Genomic DNA, 21,646 nt, shown 5'->3' on the forward strand with positions numbered 1-21,646 from the left:
GTGTTTGGAGGATGGTTTTAAAGGCCTCCTAAACTCTCTATGAAATAATCTGTGGGGTTTTTTTTAATATATATTCTTGCTACATATGGAAAAAATCAAAATACCAACTCTCTTATCACTGTTGACTTCCCTTCTGGGTTCACTTTTCTTGAAGTATGGGTCTTTAAGTTGCAGCAGAAAGCTATTAGTCAAAATAAAGTTGACTGACCCATTAAAAGTAAGTTTAGATAACTAGGGGGAGGATAGGAGAGGATGGAAACATACACATCCCATTCCCAAATTTCTCTGGCTTCAGTGCCTGTTCTTGGCAGGGGGGGAAGCTATATTCTCCACTAATGCATGCCTGTTGAGTAACCTGCCTTCTTTCACTATCCTGGTCTCCTCTCTTCTCCTATGGTAAACTCCCCCTTGACTTACAGCAGCCCTCCTCAACCTGGGGGAGGAAACATAGGTCTGAATGAAGGCAGGCATTAGGTTTTTAAGAGGTGCATTGCCCCTTCCTGCAAGGCAACTGGAGCGCAGTGGGCTAACACTCCAAGAGATAGGAGAGAGGAGAAGGACGGGCACATGGCATGAGGCAGGATCAGCATATCTGGCCAGTCAGTGAGTTAGCATTGTCCCCTTAAAAGACTGACATTCTAACCTGACAGACATGATGGAAGAGCCTCAAATCACCTGATTTATGCTGCATTGGAAAACTAAATTGAAGCGTGTAAAGGTCACAAAAGGGAGGGAGGAGAAGGGGTTGTTCCAGTCTTCCAAGTTTGTCAGATGACACCTATTTTTGCCAGTGCTCTGCCTTTAGGTAATATCATGACAAATGAAAATATTTCCAGGTTGTACTGTGGAAGTTGATTGCACAAATATTTTGGCTGAGTGCAGTGAATTGCCTGGCCAGCCTGCAGAACAAAGGAGAGCTTTCTCAGCTTGGGGCCATCCACTGGGATTGAGGTTGAGTAGCAGCACTTCTCAGGAAGGCATTCAAGCAGTTAGCAGCCTCAGCACTGGTATTTTTCTTCCCCTGCTGGGAGCATAATAATAACTTGGGCAAATCTGGAGCATCTGAGCCCACAGTTTTGGCTGCCCCTGCCTCTGTTGTGCTATGGCAGTATGGTGTGGGCTGCCACTTGGCTCATTTCTTCCAGTCTTAGCTTCAGCTGTCAGAGGAAATGGGTCACTCAGAGGGCTCTAAGGGTAGCATCAAAACAGAGAAAACTCTGCCGGCAGCGGTTCTCTGTGCGTTTTCTTCTCTTCCATCTGCTGGCCACGGTCTCCAATAACAAGAATGAGCTGTGAGTAATGAAGGAGGGAAGAGACTGGTCAATGGAGGAGAAGGCTCTTTGGTGCATGTACTAGAAGGGGAGTGGCTTGAAGAGGAAGGCAGAGTCAAGAAGGGCTAATGCGGCCTGGGTTTGAGGACACTGACCTCCAGGGGAATGACCTAAGGCAGAGTGTTTCTCTTCATTGGTAAACTGGTCATCTTTTCAATCCCAGTGTGACTGAATGGCTGCGGGGGGGGCAGGGAGGCGTCAGGGGTGTTTTCTATTTTCCTCCACTAATACCATGAAGCCGCTAAGACATGAAAGCCATCCATCGTGTGTCTGCTGTCACATCAGCCCAACATACCTCTGTTCTTTTGCCTAGGAGGCAAAGAATTTCTGTGTTGTTCTTTATACAGCATGGAGTTCAGTCATGTATGGACCCAATGGAAGGCCCTTAAGCACTACTGGAGTAGGAATAAATAAAATTATAGATGTTCCTTACTGAAACTTTTCCTAATAAACAATGGATATCATTTCTCATCTTGAAATGCAGGCTATGCTGCCCTCCAGGGTATGCTATTCTTTAAACTATTTCCCCCTACCCTACTGCTACTAAGCCATCTAGCAGTGAAGCCACATTAAAGAGGAATTCCACAGGGCTGTACCAGTCTCTCCTCCCACTCCCATCCAAGAGATTTCGGTGGAGTCTGGACACTTCTTTCACTGAATTGGGTGTTCTAGGGTTGGAAGCTATCTTTCTTCCACTCCATCTCTGTTTTTTTGTGGATGTAGGCTCTTGACGGCACTGCACTTTTATGTTTGTTTTCATTATTTTCCTATTCTTCATGTGAAGCAATTTTCTTAGACACAGCTGGGATTTCAAAGTTGGGGAAATGGAAAATAAATCTCTAAGGCCACAGGCTTAGGTGTTGATTCACAAACTGTTTAACTTGACTGAATATGCTTTTCCACAAATTAAAAAACAAACTCTTGTCCTGTGCCAACAAAGGAAGAGGAATGCTAAAGGCTTGGGAATCCTTTTGTCAGCCACAGATCTTCTGGAACCAGAATATACAGATACTTTAATAAATGTGTTTTTATTTTATCCAGGGGAAAAGCTAGAAGTAGGAGTTTGAATGTGCAGAGTCAGCTATTGTTTTAGCACTGCACTCTGTCACCCCACACAGCACCTTCAGCCATACTCCCATCATATGTTTTCATTTGGCAACCTTCCCAAGAAGAGGAATGAGTGATGTCTGCATACTGTTTCACTTAGCCAACCAGCGATTCTTTATTATTGCTTTCAGTGAATGCATAAGTTAAAATTTAAAAAAAAAAAAAAAGCCACTGCCTTGAATTTTAAACTATTTTAAGAATTTCTGTTAAAACACAAGCGGCTTAGCAACAATAAACCCAGAGGTTGTGACCTCATAATTAAACTGATGATCTCATAATTAAAAATAAGCAGTGAGACTAAAGTGAATGTTTAAAGAACTTGAAGTATTAGATGTGTAAGTTACAAGTGAATAGTGCTTTTGTATGTTCTCTGGTTAAACGCATGTTTTTCAGTAGGATCTTAAGTTTTCTGAGAGAATGAAGTAGTTTTAAATATTTATGTTGTATAACTGTGAAGAGATCCTTTCAGACAGTGCTGCACTGATGGGCATTCACTTAAGGTATTCAATTTAAGCTAGATAACCCCAGTGCTTCTGATGGTTGCAACTAAGCCACGCTACTTAGTGGAATGAAGTATGACTACGGACTTACTGCTGTTGACTCTGGCTTTTTGGAGACGTTTTCTGTTGGACTCTTGTTTTGGTGAGGAAGTCAGGGGGAATGTTTAAAAGCAGAAGAAAGGAAGGAGGAAAGGAACAGGGATTGTTTTCAGCAGTCTCGGGGATTGGCTATGGGGCGTTAAAAAGATGAACTCCTTTCTCCAGTAGCCAAAGAGCTTAAAGTCAGGTGTCCAGATTAGGATGGAAATGATGGGAATCCCGAGCACAGTCCCAAGCCAGGTCCCTGGTAATCTGCATGTTTCGTTTCACGTGATACTGACTTTTGGCAACAAGACTGATTTCAGGCATCTCAGCCCAAGCCACGTGTCCCTGTCCCAACTCCCTGTTTTGCTGGTACATTTCAGTGATCAGATTTTGAACAGTTTGAGCAATTCTTTCTGTAGAGATAGCATTTAAGCTGTCTCTGTCTCTCTGCTTTATACTGGCTTTGCCTTTATGGTAAACTGGATGTGTGAACTGATCGGGGTTACAATAGCTTTTTTTTTCCCCTGGGTTATATTTTAGCCTGGATCACTTTCTCTGGTATGTGCAGCCGCACAAACAGCAGTGCTGCCCTCTCAGTTGCACTGGCACATGGGTGAGTGTGAGCAGCAGAGGAAGGGAGGATGAAGGAGGGTCTGTTGAAGCTGGTCTGCTGTCCATGGAAATCCTCATCAAGCCCCACGTAGAAAAATGGTAATCCGCAGTCTGCTGTTGTAGCTGAAGGAAGAGATGAAGAGTGACAGAAATGTGAGGAAAGGCTAGCAGAAATGAAACACTGTTAAATTGCGTTTTGGTAAAAACATTGCTGTTGATATTATTGGAAGAAAGAAGACTGTGTAATAAACAGCACCAATTTGCACTAACATCACATCTTGCAAGGGGGATGGCCTGGAAGTAGCAGTGTGGCTGGGTGACAACGCTGGTGTGATTTCATCTTGGATAATCAATTCAGTCTTGGGAATGACAGGCTCTCCTCTTTATTGGTGCTGATTTCTTGATTTAATCATTCTCTATCAAGTAATGAAATGTACAGCTACACAGATACTGGTTTTGTGAAGGCAGTTGGTGCACTTCTGCTGTAGCACTTGTTATGCTTTAGCCAAGGAGATAATCCCGTTTATGGTGTGAGTGCTTGGCAGCCTCAACGAGCACATGTGTTTGTGCTTGCCTCAGAAGAAGCGTATGGCTTTGGTAGCTCTGAATGTGTGAGATGTTAGAAATGCACATTGTCTCTGGCAGGGCTGAGGAGATCGGTTGTTTCTGAGAGAAACACCAAAGCTGCTTAACTGTCAGCAGGTATTTATACCGTGTGGCCCTGTAGCACCTTCTCATGTTCAGTATAAATTTACATTGAGTATTTCATGCTATCATTTTCTCAAGAAGTTAAAACTAAATTTGGAATGAATTCTCTGAAGCTGCCATAATTCCTTCAGCGTTAGTACTCATACGTAGTTGCATATCTATAAAAGTCAATTTTTGTCTAAATCCATACTGTCTGTTGTGTATCTGTCACCTGTTCTCCGCCTAAATGTACTTAGTTGTGTAACATTCACAACCTTACATAAGGGAAATGAGAAGAGAAACAGCTTTATTGCTGATCCTAAATCTTTTGTGCTTTTGACGCTCTGCGCATTTTATAAATATCATTATCACCATAGCTGTCCAGATAGGAGGGGTGCTGTGGAACCAAGTTGCTGTTCATATGGGTGCATCGACACTCACCGTTTGGATGAGACTTTTCATACTCCTTTCATTAAGACTGTTTTACTGATGGCCTGCAAATAGTTGCATCAGTGTAGCTGAAGGTGCCACGTTGTAGTTTGCTAGTGGGAATGAACAACAGGTTCAGGAATATCCTAGGCCAATGTAGAAAATTCTCAGACAAAAAAAGTGAGAGATGTGAAACTACTTATTTTTTCTAAGGATCTGAGATACGTGGTTTCCACTGGCAGATATTTGACCAAGGTGTTTAAGGAACAAATAGGTAGCTCACATGATTTTTTTAGAAGAGTCTGGTATCAGCTGGAGCAAAAATCCAGCTTGAAATCCCTTAATGATTTAGTTACTTGTGCAATATGCCTCTCTTTTTCAGTCCCTTTGAATTCAGCTAAGCACTTTTCCATATGAATTAGCACTGTGAAGCATTACTACATATGGTGGATGCCTGTGCCCATCAGTGAGACTATTTCCATAGTGAAGTGCTGAATAATCAACAGTTTTGTTGAAAATCTAAAGCTAAACTTGCCCTTAAAGACCAGATAAGAAAAAGTAAGAATTCTTCCTGCAAGTGTCTTGTAAACATCCAGGCTTCTGCTGTGGCATATATGTAAAAAGTCTCTTGAATTACTAGAGCTTCTTTTCTGCTAAATACCATTATGTTATTTTCAAGCAAAATTAATTTTTATTTCTCATGTGAAGTACTAGGTGGCTTTTCTTTGGAAAATACTTAAGTTAAATTAAAATGAAGTTCCCTAGCAGTATTACTTGATAACTGAAACACAGGAAACTTTTTAGCTTGAAATGCTGTTACACTGCGATTCTAAATAGATAATCCCTTAAAAATCCCACTAAATACTAGGAAACAGGTGGATCTTTAGCACGGTGTAGTGTACTCCTTTCCCTACTCCTGAAAATTCAGGAAGGAAGCATGTCTGACAGTGTGCACATGCATGGGCTGCGTTAATGTGTATAGCGCATCTGTGCCTCCCTGCTGATTTCTATCTAAATTGGGCTCAGCCAGGACTCATCTGCCTGTGTTGTGAGATTAAATAGGCTCAAACTCTCCTCTGACTCCATGCACATTGCTTCATCCGTTTGTATGCGCACGCCTTGCAAAAACATGTGATGGTCTCAGAAAACCACTTTTGTTTGCCATTCACACTCCTGCAACTGCTTCCCCACTGGTGATGCTTCTGAGGTTACATTTGCAAAATTTGAGGTGTGGGTACTGGCCTGAAAAGTAGCTGAAATTCTGGTTTAAAAAAAAAACCCAAAACCAAACCATAAATCCGTAGGGATACAGTTTGACTGTCCAGCTCAGACTCAGTCATGCAAGATATTGCGTGCATCCCAGGAGGAGCAGAATGCCACCACTGTCATTAAAACAGTCTCCTCTGAAGTTAGCCAGAGCCCTACTGGGTTTCGTTTGGAAACTATAGCTATGGTCACTGGAAGGGGGCTGAGGGCATAGTAATTGTGTTGCTGTCAAATTAGTTTGAAACATTTTGACACAAATGCAAGCTGAATCTAAACAAACATCTCCATCTCAATGAATTTACTGAGGCTTAAGCAGAAAGCTGTTAGTTTCGATATTGGCCTACTGACAACGGGGAGTGGAATTCATTTTGCCTTTGCTTTTGCTATTGCTGTTAGTCCTTGACTGCAGGCAAACAGCACCCAAAAGGCAAGTTAACAGACACGTTTTGCAATTCTTCCAGTGTGTTCAAAACTGCCATGGGTATGAACATATTTAATAATCAACCTGAGAGAAGTTTCATCTCGTGACGGCTAGCCAGGTCGCTAAGTATTCCATTCAGCTTAATGCTGCCAGAAATTATATCCAGGATATTCGCAATGTGTTATCTCCAATCCTCATTAGATTTTTTTGCACTGCTTGGGTTCCTGTAAAAAGCCTGAAGTCAGGAATGTGACATCATTCCACCCAATTAAGGTGCAATAATCATATAGTCAGCATGTTCAGAAAGTGTCTTGTGGACCGTCTTTAAACCTCACTTTGAAATTGCGTATCTGAAGGGGGGATTTTATTTGAGCCTTAGTAGCTTTTAACTGCCTTACATTTAAGCTACTTGAAAGTCTGGCAAGCTTCTTTTCTTGTGATGTCTCTGTTACTGGAGTTCTTTATTAATGTAAAGGCAGACTACTTTAAACTTTAATTTTTCTATAAATTCAATCATAAATACAAAAAAGGTCAGTCTGACACAAACCATTCAACTGATGTATCTTGCAGAAAACCCATTACTTCTAGACAGGCATTGCAAAAATGTGATTGACTGTGGAACTTCCTATAAATACACCAGATAGAGTTTGTTATTCACAAACCGATTTCTTGCCTTTGTTGGAATAAAATGAAATACTTCTATTTTGTGTTCTGGTGCTTTTTGTATTGCTTGAGATTACCAAGTCTTCTTCCCCACGTGGTATCTCTTCAGATTTTGTTCAACACTTCTTCCACATGTGTTGTTAGTTAAATATGCTAGAGTACAAATTACTGATGGGATGTTCCTTGAAGTATTGCACACATCTCTGGCCGTCTGTGGTCAGCACTGAGGTAGCTGAACTGGTGGTATGATCCTTCCTCCCTTGTCCTGTTCCTATTGAAAGAAGTCGAAGAGGTTGGCTTGTTTAAAATAGGCTATCGGGGTCACAATTGCTGTCTCCAAGGTCATTCAAAACAAAAGGAGAGAGAAAGAGGAAAGAGTTGTTTACTCTAAACAAACAGAAATTATGGCACAAAAGGTAAGTGCCTGATCTGACCACAAAAAACTGTCTGCTGAAAATCTGTGAAAGGATTTCTAACAGCCTGAATGTGAGAGTCTGCATCTGCCTTCAAATAGAAGCCATAAAGGCAGAACACATGTTCAGTTTGAGCTGAATAACGTGATGTGGATACCCGTGGAGACTGGGGTTGAACTTAGTGACCTATGATTTCAAAGTGTACCCTCGAATGCTTTCATATTCTTTTTTTTTTTTTTAAGTGTCCAAAGTGCTTTACAGTATCAATGCTACAATTCAAAATACCTATGTTAGGAAGGATAGGAGATGAGAATTAAAAAAAAAAAAAAAAAAATTACGATCAAAGGAGCAGTGATGGGTCAGGAATTTTCTGCTACAATTCCTTGCTTCTCAGAGGAGCCTTCCCTGGCTGCCTGCTACCTTGCCTTGTCCACTCCTTGTATAGGTTATCTTTATTGTGAAATGAAATTTATTTGTCTAGTGATCCCCCTTAACCCAGTGGAGCTTGCTTCCTTGTATCTGCAGTGTGTGTTAGCTCTTGATTCTTAAAACTACATGGCAGTGATTTTCTTCCCCCACTTTAGACAAGAGTGTAAGCTCATGTTGTCAACTTTGTAATGCACAAATTGTGCAGCTCCTAAATGATGGAGTAGCTGAAATCATGGTTGTAATTCATGTACCTGTAGCTGAATATCACATCCATCACCAGTGTCCTTTACTTGGTTTCATGCTTTAGCAAGCCTCTTTAACAAGGATGAATCTAAATGAGAGGTTCAGATTTCTCACTCAGCAAACAAGATCCTAGTTTCTCTTGGCTAATTTTCATCCTTGTATTGTTTCCTTGTCTCTGCAGCTTCCTATTGTTGAAAAAATAAGGATCATTGCTCAGAAGGTGTATGGAGCTCAGGATATAGAGTTGTCTCCCGCTGCGCAGTCACAAGTTGATCGTTACACCCGGCAGGTAAGAACACCAATGAATTACGCAGTCAGGTACCTGCTGGATGAGAGTCTTAGGAAACCTCAGGGTGTAAAAGGTTCTCAGATTGGAGTGTTTAGTCAAGCTTTGCTAAAAGGCGTGAGCTTATCCGTGTTGCTAAACTGTGGAGGACAGTATGGATTGGTTTAGATTAGATTAGATAGAACAGAATGGTTTTAACCTTGAAAGGTGTCTCCCGTAAGATATGTATAGTGTTTGGAATCATTCTGAGATTGTTGATGAAACTCTGTACTTTCTATGCAGAGTGGTAATTTTGGGTTACTGCCTTAAATGTGACGACTGCACATCTGCAAAAGTAGCAGTTAGTGAACGCACCCGATTTTAGCATATGAGTGTTCATTGGTACTTGCAAAAAATGAGTTTGCAAACACAAAGAGACCTGTGCACAGCTATGCATGTTAATAACAAAGCTCCCAATATCTGTAAAATCTTTTGTTTTCCTTCTGTTCATATTATTTTCAAGGGGTTGTAAATGCTAGAAGGTGAAATAGGTCCCTGTTCCTAAAGCATGTGGGAGTGGGCTTTGTTACAGTTTGAAAACAGTTTTGAAACCATGTAGACTGGTGAATGTATTTTCTGTAATGGAATGGCTTCTGCATGTAAACATGGCTGGAGCCTTTCTGTCAGAAAATAGAAACAATGGACGATGTGTCATGGAAAAATTCCTGAATATACTTCAGCAGCCTGGTCAGACAGGCAGAAGTATAGCCGTCTTCTCTATAATGCAAATCTCCTGAGAATTAATTTGATTTTCTAGATGGAAAAGAAGCTTACTTAGTGTACTTGAAGCAAAATAATCCATGTCTTTATCTTCTCCTGCTGTGATTCTCTAATCCATTTTTTAGTCTAAACGTTAGCGGTATTAGGAAATATTTTCACAATGTCATTAAAGGATTGTCGTCAGCGCTGGGCTGCAGAGGCAATTCCCTGCAGTGCTGCCTCTCCTCCTGGCCTTGTGAATTGCATCCCTGTTTGTCAAGGAATTGAACAGAAGAGTGGAAGGTGCCTGACTCAAGGTTAATCGATAACCTGGGAGACAAATAGTGTGGGGGGGAGCTGCTGAGGGCCTTTCCCTGATTTTCTCCCACTTTTTGAGTAACTACTGCACTGTCATTAGTGAAGTGGGCACCATCACCTCATGCAGTTTTTGTCTTGTTTGAAAACAAAGCAAAGCATCATGAGCCATTTGTGTTTACCCTCCAGAAGACATTAGTACCCTTAAGAGAGTTTTGGACTATGAATCCTGGTCTCAAGTAGGTATCTAACTAGGTCATTAGAGCCCAGAGAGAAGTGCTGTACTGGAGTTTTATTGAGTTGGTGTAGGTTTCCTGCTCAGTGTGGTACCCATTGTGCACCCTTTCTGAAAATAGCACACTCTAGCCCTTGTATAGGCAACTTTTGCACCTAACTCTAGATTGAGAACCCACTCTAGAAGCTGGATATCACTACAGCCAAGCGTCTGGAGATACAGGCCTGAGCTGAGAGAGAATAGCGTGTGAAATACAGTATTCTGTTCATTTCTGAAATATTAGCAGTTAAGAAACTGAGGTTAACTATTGCTATATGGATTTTAGGGTTTCTAGAAGATACGAAGTGAAAACATATTCTGTCTTTACTGTAATCTTAAAAACATTTTTCTTTTATTTTCTTTTCTGTTAGGGATTTGGAAATCTTCCCATTTGTATGGCAAAAACTCACCTATCCCTCTCCCATCAGCCTGAGAAGAAGGGCGTTCCCACTGGTTTCATTTTGCCGATTAGTGATGTGCGAGCCAGTATTGGAGCTGGATTCGTCTACCCTTTGGTAGGAACGGTGAGTGCAGAGTGTTCAACTCGATCACTCCCCTTCCTTTGACCCAGCTGACAGGGAAGTGCATTTCCTGTTTGCCTCTAAAAATAATGTGTAGAACCAGGTGAGTTCTTGGTTTTTAATAATAATTTTATCCTCACACTTTTTGTAGCTCTGCGTTGATAGGAAGAGAATTGGGAAAATGTAATATCATGTAAGAGCTTTGACTACAGGGTCTGAGAGAATGGCTTTTGCCGTTGGTTCTGTTTCTGATGTTTTTCAGTTAGTCTAGGATACTTAGGCACCCTAATGCTGCAGAAAAATGAATCTACATGTCTGTTGCCTTTCCTTATTCAAATTGCAGCCTGTAAATAACTGTAGTTACATGATTATATTCTAAATGTTAAATCTTTCATCCATCATTACAAAGCATTCTGTAATGTATTTAGATGAAAGGAATTGTGTTAGGAAAAAGTGTATGATTAAAATGATTGCTTTTCAGCTGATGAGCCTGATCTATTCCCAGTCCTTGTGAACATCTCTGCTGGTGCTGTAAAACTAAGTTATGGTGGGAAGGGATAGATTTCTAACTGCAGAAGTAGTAGCATATTCTTTCTCCTTTTTAGAGATTTAAACAATGAGGTGCTAAAAAGAGGCAGTTGTCATCCTTTCTTCCTACCTGTCGTTAAAAGTACAGACTTAGATTAGGAAGCTCCTGATATTTTCTTCCCTGACATGCCTTATCAAAGTAGCTGAGAAGCTAGGTCGCTCATGCCTTTTGCCAACTATGCGCATCTTATTCCAAACAGTAGTTGAACTGCATCTGACATCTCATAGCATGAATTATTACTTATATGTAGCTGATTCATGGGATGGTGCTAGAGAAGGGATGCAAAAGCCATTGCATTTCCGGAAAGAGTACTCTCCCAATGTTATCTCATCTTCCCAGAGCACGGCCTGATTTCCTTGTGTATCAGTACACTTAGGAAAGGTTGAAAGTTTCTAATCCATTGTTTTGAATTCCCTCTGAAACAATCAAGTGTTTGAAACAAGGAAGGAAGTACTTTATGACCAGGAGAGTTCCTGGAGTTCAGGAAACTGTGTCACTTTAGCTCACTGGACTTGGGGATATGCTTTCCTTCTGCACAGCCACATTATGCGCATCCACCAGAAGTGGAACACAGCTGTGTATTTAAATTGTGTAAGACCAAATTCCAATTACTGGTGACAGAATAAAATTTGTCAGAAGTTCTAGTATCTCCTTCATGGCCTGGATTCAAATTTGCGCTGGAAGTTGTGTGTCATAAAGTTGTGAGAAGGAGTGAATGTGAAGAATGGGCAGCAACTACTTCAAATCCATGAGGGAGCTATTCTGTAGGATGTCAGAGTGAAATGTTCTTGAACTGAGCTTTCTGAATGAGTCACACTGCACACTTCAACACAAACTAGCTGCAGTTCAGCCTCATAAATCCGTAGGAACTGTACACAGGAGCAGTATAGACCAAACAAGTTCAAGGATTACCTCTCATTTTCGGTTTCCGCGTAGAACGAAAAAATATGGTTCTTATGAAGGACATTTTATATATGGGATTTCTTACTGGGGGAGATTGTAAAAAATACATCCAAGTTAGTTACCCTGACTTTGGTGAGAGGTAGTATAGCCATGGAACTTTTTCCATATTAGGAACTGAGTAGGCAGTATACTCTTATTGTTATGTATTCCAAGAGAGTTTGTAGCGCAAAGTACTGTATAAACATAAGATCCCCAAGAGCTAAAAATCTTAGTAGACAGACATCGATCATCGGTTGTTTGGAAAATATTGCTAATGCTCAGGAATGTGGGACAGAACACTCCTTGGAACTATCACAATTGCTACAAATCAGAATGAGTGAATGAACGAATATGAATGTATTCCTAACATCCTTACCATACAATTCTTTCTCTAGAATTAAATTTATGGCAAGAGATCCAACTTGCTGCCTTTCAGAATTGAGAGTTGTGATTGTCAGGAAACCAACTCTCATAATAGAGTTGTACCACTACTTTTGAGATCACTTTTCTATTTTGCCACCTTCAGATTTTTTGTGTGAGTTGCTGTCAGCAATTAAGTCTTAGGGCTAGTGGTACTTTTTAAGTTGTGCAAGAAGGAATATTTTTGATGTCAGGTTCCAAAACTGAGAGTCTTCCTTTTGACAGTTGTCTTACTAATAAAGCTATTTGAAAATGTCTACAAGAACAAAGCAAATATAAAAGGGCAAGTCCTGAAGGCTTAAAGTGGCTGGAGGTCAGATGCTATGAGTAGAGGGATTACAGAAATCCTGGTGACAGCATATGGTGAAAGCATCCAGTCATGACAGTGGATTAGATTTCTTTATATAGGAAAAAAAGAAGGAGCAGTATATATTTTTTCCTTTCATTACTTGCTGGTTAATTGTATTAATGGAAGAGGATCCTTAATACCTAAGCTGCTTAGAGCCTTCTTACAGCTAAGATCTTTCTGATAGCAGAATAAATGTTATTGGACAACACATTCGTTAAAGTTGTAGTGATAATTCTGATGCTAATTAAATGTCAAACTCCATTCTCAAAGCGTATTTTTTACTGGATGAGCTCCTCACACTCTAACCTGGCAGAACTTATCAGTGGTAAAGCAGGTTGTTAGAATTCTGCTCCAATTTAATAGGGAAGAGCATTACAAATGAAAGAGGTAAATACTGCTGAAAGATAATAAACTACCTGCAGTAACTAGCATTTGTAGTTTAACCTTGTCATTAGCACATGTAGATTGATGAGATTTGCACTTACCACAGCACTGACAGGCAATCTTTTTTTTTTTTTTTTAAGCTAAATATTTAACATGTTGTCTTCATATTCTCTAAGCAATATTTGTTTAGTGTTATGGTTGGCTCTGGTTCCCTTACAGCATGGAAGTCTTTCCAGGAAAAATGAGCTGAACCTTATCGGAGGAAATCAGCAGTGAAACAAGAGGTGCATTTAATTAACACTGGCACAGCTTTTATCCAAGTTCTCTGCGACCATGACCCAGAGGGCTACATCACTCTCACAGGTGGACTGTTGACATCATTGCTTGGCTCAACAGAGTGATAGCAGGAAGGCTGCTGGAGTATATGTAGGAAACCAGTGAGGTCATTCACTAGCAATGCTTGGGTGGAGAATTATTAGATTTTTGTAGTATGTGTGTTTCCACCTCCACCCAAAAAGCCATTGCAGTTTGGTGCTTTCTCACATTCAGCCACGTTTCCATTGTTCTCTTTCACGTGATGTGTAAGAATGCAGGCTGGTCGTAGAAGTGAAACCTGTTGTCTTTTGCCTTCGTGTAGTGACGCTACCAAATCACTGGTGCAAGTAATATAGCTGTGTTTGAATCACCATGAGATTTTTTAAATACGTACTACCCTTTTCTAGCCATGCACTTTTGTTTTAATGGGTTAAAATTACAAGCAAGATCCCTTTGAAAATATGTGGAGCCTTTGGAGCCATGCCAGCTCCCAAATTCTCACAATGAACTGACATCCTTCAGATATCAGCGTATCTGAAGAAAGGTCCGTCTATTACAGAAGTATTTTTTTTCTCCCCATAGAGAAAGTAGTTCAAGTCTCTTGAACTAGTTCTGAAACTATATCCTCTGAGAAGGAACTTTTGGGGCAACCCAGTGTGGTTTGAAATCAGTTTATGGGAGCAATAAAACCCTAATTCCCTTGTGGGTGAGAGCCAGGACTGTTCTGCTAAAATATTACCTGAATATTGTAAGGGGGAAAAGACCCTGAAAGTAAATATTTTTATGAATACTTTTGGAAGGAAAATATTGTTCCTTGTTGAATGAATTTTTTCTTTCGTAGCAGTTAAGAGCTTAACAAGTTTTGAGGGTGTCCGTTGAACATAAACTGGAGTCCAGGCCCACCTGAAGTGAAATTGCAGTTTCCCAGTGGTGCATGAGGCCCAAGTTGTCTCCAAACCGTCATTTTGTCACTTCTCTCAGGCTCTCTTATGGGACAGCTCAATAATTATTGGTGGATTGCCCAACTCGTCCTGATCATCTGTGTAACATAGGGTGATTTTTCAAAAACATAAATGGTGATGAGATTTATATTTGCCTTGTAAAGCATTTAGCTTACAATGCAATTTTATATCGTTTACAAAGGAGTAGTGCTCTGCTAGGTATTCTGACCTCTCTCAGTGCAAAAAATGTCCCTGGTGATGTGGCATTTGGCCCCTGCCTTTGGTGTTGTATAGTTGCTATGTTGTAGAAGCGCTCAGAAGTCTCCAAACAGCTAGTTGTAAAAATACTAGGTGCTCACATACTCTGCAGGCTGGTTTTGAGATAACTGCAGTAAGTGTGGAAAAAGTAACAGAAAACGAAAGCTATGAAGTTAAACTCACATGGGAAATGTAGGTTAGCAATTGTGTAGTTCTAAATTGAAAAATGGTAACAGGAAAAGAAAAGCCCACACTCTCCCCTGTTAGATGATGTGCCTTTGCATTTATTACAGTAGGTGTAGTATGTCTCGGGATGGAGGGAGAGAGGTTTTCTGAATTACACAGGGCACATCGTTCCTGTACAGTGACCAGGTGTGCACATGTGGAAATGCTGAATGATGTTACACTTGGTGGAAGGCTGATGAATTATTCAGGGTAGGGTTGACAGATCAGGGGGTGAGGACATAGGTAAGATCAATGGCTGGAAGTGAAGATGAGGACAGTCAACTTTAGTTCATTGTGTTTAAAAGCTGGAGGCTGAGAGATGGTTAGTGTAATAACAGTAAATCCACCTGTGTTCCTTGGTGGATTGCGTGATGTCGTTGTGGTGGTGTTTGGTTGGCCAGAGAGGGTCTCTGTAGATGAGGCAAAAATAGGCCCAAGTGAATGATTTAACTGAAGGGATGAGGAAAAAGTTGTAGATTATAATGAAAAGGGGTATGTGGCAGCCTTTGGAAGCATCCCAGGCATGTGGACTATGAGGCAGTTAAGATCCAAGGATGACTATGGCCATTTGTGGTGAGAAGACGGGAATAAAAGATTGAGGGGAGGATTGGAAAGATGGGATTGGCTGGAAAGGAAAAGAAGTTAAATTGAGAGTTATACCAGTGGGAGGAGATACCCGTGAAACGATTTGAAGACACATCCAAGATGTACATGGAGAACTGGAAGAGGGCACTGAAGTAAAAGCCACAAGGGTAAAAGAGATTTGAAGATGTTCCAAAAACGTCAGTTGAAACAATGACATGATCTAAGATCTGGCCAGGAAGAAGTCATGGGAGTAATTGATGGATGTAGTTACAGGAGAGCACAACATGCCTTGCTCATGACTAAGGATTTTTTTAAATTGAAGAGAAAGAGAGAAGAGTTTAGCTGGCTTGAAAAATTTATTATTGTCTCTGTAACTTTTGAAAGTACATAGAAAAGAATGTATTTAAATGATAGTTCAGAAATTTTCATATGCTCTGAGCATTTGCTCTTTACTTCAACTGTTTTAAAATGATATGGATAAGCCACTGCTTGTTGGAAATACAGAGTAAATATACTTTGCTTTCGATCATTGCACCTCCCTGCCATAGCTGTGACACAGACATATGGTAAAATACCCTCTTACACCTTCAAAAACCCCCCCCAAACCAAACAGCCTCTCTTCCTCCTCTGGCATTTAGAAATATCTTGACAGATAATGTAGGCAAGGCACTTAGATTCTGTGTAGTTCATGCTGTCTCTCTTGATTGCTCTGTTTGTTTGCTAGTAAGCATTATTTGACCTACATTATAATATAGTACAATATATTGCCTTTTCTGAATTAAATACCAGGTCCCATTGCTGGCTGTATCAGCAAAATTAATCTGCAACTTATTACAGCTTTCTTCACCCTAGCCTTACATTCCTCAAGGACCAGCACTTGTAGTTAGCAGAACTGAAGGAATGGGTTTGCTTTGTTTTCTATTGAGAAAAAAAAAGAAGTTGTCTAGGCATGTGTGTTATTTCAGCAAACTGAATAGTTGGAGGAAGACTTGCTGTTTTGGGACAGGATGAAACCATTAGGCAACATATCACAGAAGAAAATAGACCCTGTGGTTTGGTAAGCTATTTAATGTTTAGATTAGATGAGATTTTTCTCGATACAACCTCCATTATAAGCAATTTCAGTATGACTATTGTAAAATTAGCTCTTTGTATTTGGAGTGTCCATATTATTTTCCCATCTTACCATATTTTAAGCCTTGTCAGAGAAGAATTTCTTTATGCAAATGTTCAGATTTGGCTCTAAACACTTGAAAATTAACTTTTTAGTTACAAAAATGTACCTAGTATATTTCTTGTATCAATCAGGTTTCCTTGGTCATCTTTTCTGAAGATATTTATATTAAATACATCTATAGAAACGTAACATTATGTTCAAGCTCTTAGACTTAAATAATAAATGTGTCACTGTTAACTTAAAATAGTTTATCTGAATAGGTCCCTTAAAACAGATGCTTATTTACAAGTACAAAAAGTGACTTTCATGTTTCACTTTAGTCAGTAAGTGACACCCTGAAAATGCATTTTGGTAGCCTCCCATCCCTTGTAGTGGGAGTTTTACCTAGCCTCCTTTGCTTTGCATGTAAAGGGGCAAAGGACGTGGTCAGCCGTGCTATCTCCATGGAAGGTATGGTAGGTGAGGGCTGCTGCAGAGGAGTTTCTGAAACTGGTATGCCTAGATCACAAGTGCTTTAGCACATGTTTTCAGTTAAGATTAGCTGACTTGACACATCAGCTCAGGCAGTATGGATTCATTGATCAAGGGTAGTGCCTGGCTAGTGCGGACAAGTTTAAGCGGAGCTGGAACAAAGATAACTCATTATGCTCTGAAACAGTTTTCTTCGGTGTGGTTGTTAATGTCTTGCCCTCATCAGACCTGTGAAGTTGTACGTAATGAACTCAGTGCAGCTGTCTTAGGCTTGCAGATGCCATTAGTGTAGGCAAATAAAATGAGAATCACCTGTAGCATGCATGCGGCCAAACGGGGCACCTCTGTGAAAGCAGAGTTTGCTCAAGGCCTTCGGAGAGTCTGGGAGTCATTAAGATCCTTGCTGGCTGTTCCAGTAAGACCTAACTGTGAGCATGGTTATGTTTTCTATCTGTTTCATTCCCTTGTCTCTGATTTACAGTCTGTGATCCCAGGTGAGAATGGATATAACTGCATCAGTTAAGAAAGGAAAAAAGTCAAGAGACTGATATGCCATATGGAGATAAGGGCTCTTTGAATGATGTACATTAGCCTATTTGCATGGGTCTTACTATTAATGAAGATTATCAGTTAAAAGTGGGAAGTGCAATTTGGACAGAAGCCAGCAGCAATTTTGGACCACTGCCCTTAGATTTTACGCATGACTTCAGACATGAAATAGGGACGTTGCAGTGGAAACGTAGGCATGTGCAAGTTTGAGCAGTTAGTGAATGCCTTGCCAGGCATTCTCCAGGGCAAAGAGGGAAGCGGGTGGCTGAATCATGCAGCTCATGGCAGCTTCTCCATGGTGCAGCAGTGCTGCCTGCCCACCCCGATTGTTGCCTACAGCTCTGACCGTGCTGGTCAGCACACCTGTTGTGTACTTGTGCCAGTTCAGAGCAAGTAAAAGGGTTTAATTAAGAGCTCATTCAATTAATCAGCCTCGTATGTGTGGACTTAGATCGAATGTGAAGAGCTCAAAAGTCAGTTTATGGAATGTCTTGAAACAGCGATGTTAAGGGTTCATATTTTGATTATGCTATCTATACAGAAGATGTACAGACTTGAACATTAGAGAGGGCAGCCAGGTATTTACTTCCCTCATTCATGATGTTTTGGATGACTTGCTGCATGAAGAGGCTGATGCTGCCAGACTCAGGGGTCACTGAGTCTGATGGCTTTGGGGCAGGGTGGGTATTGCTGCTGCCTGTCTTGGTTCAGCTTGGTAGCAGCAGCCACGCTGTCACTTCCAGCTTTCTGCTGTTCCTCTGTATAGGGATAAAATGAAATTATGTATCATGCTCCCTGTTTTTGTTTGTTCAGCCTGATAAGCTTCTTCAGTTGAAGAAATCACAGTTTCTGAAAAGGTACCTCGTGGTTCAGATTGGAAATTTAGAGAATCAGCCATTCACTAAGGAAGCAATAGTTACCTTTTTAAAACTCCTGTCTATGTGCAATTTTTTTGAGAGGCTATCTTATGCTCGCTTAAAGAAAAAAACATTGTCCCTTCAACATTCTTCCAGATACATTTTTCAAATGCTGATTTGCAGATTTAAAAAGTATTGATTCCTTGGTAAGCAGCAAAATACGTCACAGTTTGGGTCAAATAACTGAAGTTTTTCCAGACTGTCCAGTAAGACAAACTATCTAGCAGATGTAGATATATTTGAGTTTGGCAACTTGCTGTTATTGCAACTCTAAAAGTGATTTAAGGCTAATAGCAGGAACCTAGCTGGAGGCTGCAAGTCTGTGACTGAACAGTTTTATTGAGTTCCGGATAAATAAGGTGAAAGATGTTTTGAACTTAATAATGTCCCCAGCAACTTGCTTTCTTTCATTAAATTGTGAAATATAGGATGAATAGTGTGCTAATTAACATTAAAGAGGAATGAATATTTGTTCCTACTGGTCAAGGGATTATCCTTGTTAAAACAGGAAATGAACTCTGATTTCCTGTATTAAAGTATCTTCTCCATAAACTTTGCATGAAAATGTGAGGTTAAAAATAGGTTATACTTTTACATAGTAAAATATACATCTATTATTAGTTAACAAATAGCTTATATATGGAAGGAAGGCCATTTTCCAAATTGTTTTATATTGAAATAAATGCATCCTGCACAGACTTCACAAAATAACATTTATTAAGAAATTAGAAACTGAGCTCCTCTAATTTATTGCATTGTGACATAGGCTTTATAGAAATTATAATACTCAACATTGACATAATATCACTTTGTATTAGTAGTTTGCTAGACAAGCAAAATTTTGACACGGTTTTTAAAATAAGGAATCCATAGATGCAAACAGTAAGGTCCCCTGACAAATCAGGGGCAGGACCACGAATGAAATTCATGATTTCCTGGCCTGCAAAATCATGAGATGTTTATGTCTAAGAATGTAAAGAATCAGCTTGAGGTATTTCCATCGGAGTAGGCTGACCTACATTCTGTGGACAACACTAAAAGATAAAGTTATGCTGCTGCTACTCCTCTACTCCACCCACCCACCGAAAAATCCTAAAGAAGGTACAAATGCTGGCATACTGTATTTTGCCTTTGATAAGTGGTAATGGATTTACTGTGAAAAGACCAATCTGACCTCACTTCTGAAACTGTGAAATGTCATAAACAGAGTGTTACCTTTTGACCATAACTGAGGAGAGGGTTGCATAAAACCACCTTGATACTGGATTAGAAGCCTATCGATCAAGAGACATCTCCCAGGTGGAGAAGTCCATTAAAAAAAGTATTCTCAGCATGGTACAACAGTGACCTGCAGGCTTTGACAGATGCAGCATTTTTGATACTCAGAGAGACTACTTGACACTGCCCTGTGACTGTCATCATTTACCCCATGCAATGCTACAGGCTTGGGGAAGAGTGGCTGGAAAGCTGCCTGGTGGAAAAGGACCTGGGGGTGTTGGTCAACAGTCGGCTGAATACGAGCCGGCAGTGTGCCCCGGTGGCCAAGGCGGCCAACAGCATCCTGGCTTGTATCAGAAATAGTGTGGCCAGCAGGACTGGGGAAGTGATTGTCCCCCCGTGCTTGGCACTGGTGAGGCCTCACCTCGAATACTGTGTTCAGTTTTGGCCTCTCACTACAAGAAAGACATTGAGGTGCTGGAGCGTGTCCAAAGAAGGGCAACGAAGTTGGTGAAGGGTCTAGAGCACAAGTCTTATGAGAGCAGCTGAGGGAACTGGGGTTGTTTACCCTGGAGAACAGGAGGCTCAGGGGAGACCTTATTGCTCTCTACAGCTACCTGAAAGGAGGTTGTAGCGAGGTGGGTGTCGGTCTCTTCTCCCAAGTAGCAAGTGATAGGACAAGAGGCAATGGCCTCCAGTTGCGCCAAGGGAGGTTTAGATTGGGTATTAGGAAAAATCTCTTCACCGAAAGGGTTGTCAAGCACTGGAACAGGCTGCCCAGGGAAGTGGTTGAGTCACCATCCCTGGAGGTATTTGAAAGACGTGTAGATGTGGTGCTTAGGGACATGGTTTAGTGGTGGACTTGGCAGTGTTAGGTTAATGGTTGGACTCAATGATCTTAAAGGTCTTTTCCAACCTAAATGATTCTATGATTCTATCTGTCTTGCCCTGTCTGCTCTTCCTGCACACTGGTGAACATCACTTGTCAAAAGATTATTTTGTTCTATTTTTTTCTTAATAGTAGGAAAGCAAAAATAAGGTGTGTATCCTCGCATCCTTGAGAAAATTCTGTTCCTGAGCAGAAATGATGTTGCAGTAATTGACAGCATTTCCTGTGTCTGAGACTAAAACCGTACTATGGACACCCTGACAGCTGGTCCAGAATGGTGATTTTCTCATACCCCTTTCTTCATGGTGGATATGTCTGCCAGCTTGACTCATCTTTTCTCCCTACCATTTTCTCCTCACATTTTTTGGAATAAGAGTGTATTCAGTTTTACATCAAGATTAAGCATCTCCAGTTTAATGCCTATTCCACACAGCTTTGGGAAAAATTCTGTTTAATGCTTCCTTCTCTTTTACATTGTAAAAGCCAAGAACATTATTTCTTGGCCTGGACCTGGACTCCTGAGAACAGACCTTTTCATAGACCTGTGAAGAAGAAATATGATCAGGTCTGAACTAACAATTGAACAGGTAAGGCAAGAAATAACTTTCTCTCTCCTCACCATTTTGTTACTGTAATTACATACAAAAATGTATCGGTATGAGGTATTTTACCAACACCAGTGAAACTTCTTGAGTGCTGACTGTGATGCAGCAGCTGCATTATGGTATATTTTTATCATACAGGAAAATTATGTTAACATTATATACCTCCCAGAACTCAACAGCAGGTACAGCCACCTCAGCATAGAAAGGTTTAGGATGATGTGGAGCCCAAGCCATGGTCTGCCTATTTTTCCTATGTTTAGAAGGTGTATGTTAGTTAGATATTCCCAAACTGAAGTATGAGGGGCTGTGTGAAGACAGGCTTGGCTGTGCTGGCTCTGCAAAAGTCAATATCTAATGCAGTGCTGAAATTGTGGGTTTGCCATGTGCAGGGCTGTGTGTAAGACCCGTCCTTTCATTTGGATGTTCCCAATGAAACGTGCTGGGTAGTGGTGCAGTCTGGGACAGCTGCAAGAAATCTGAGTGAGATGCGGCA

At 40.7% G+C, this 21,646-nt stretch overlaps 1 protein-coding gene across 1 annotated transcript in view; it reads left to right on the forward strand.

Annotated features, from left to right (window-relative positions):
* The window catches only part of MTHFD1L (methylenetetrahydrofolate dehydrogenase (NADP+ dependent) 1 like), a 159,746-nt gene that overhangs the window by 99,371 nt on the left and 38,729 nt on the right, over window positions 1-21,646 (forward strand). Inside the window, exons 25-26 of the mRNA XM_050893993.1 lie at window positions 8,367-8,474; window positions 10,170-10,322. Of these exons, the coding sequence (XP_050749950.1) occupies window positions 8,367-8,474; window positions 10,170-10,322 (261 nt within the window). The remainder of the gene's footprint in view (window positions 1-8,366; window positions 8,475-10,169; window positions 10,323-21,646) is intronic.

This window comes from Gymnogyps californianus, chromosome 3 (assembly GCF_018139145.2).
Source record: "Gymnogyps californianus isolate 813 chromosome 3, ASM1813914v2, whole genome shotgun sequence".
Classification (NCBI taxonomy): Eukaryota; Metazoa; Chordata; class Aves; order Accipitriformes; family Cathartidae; genus Gymnogyps; species Gymnogyps californianus.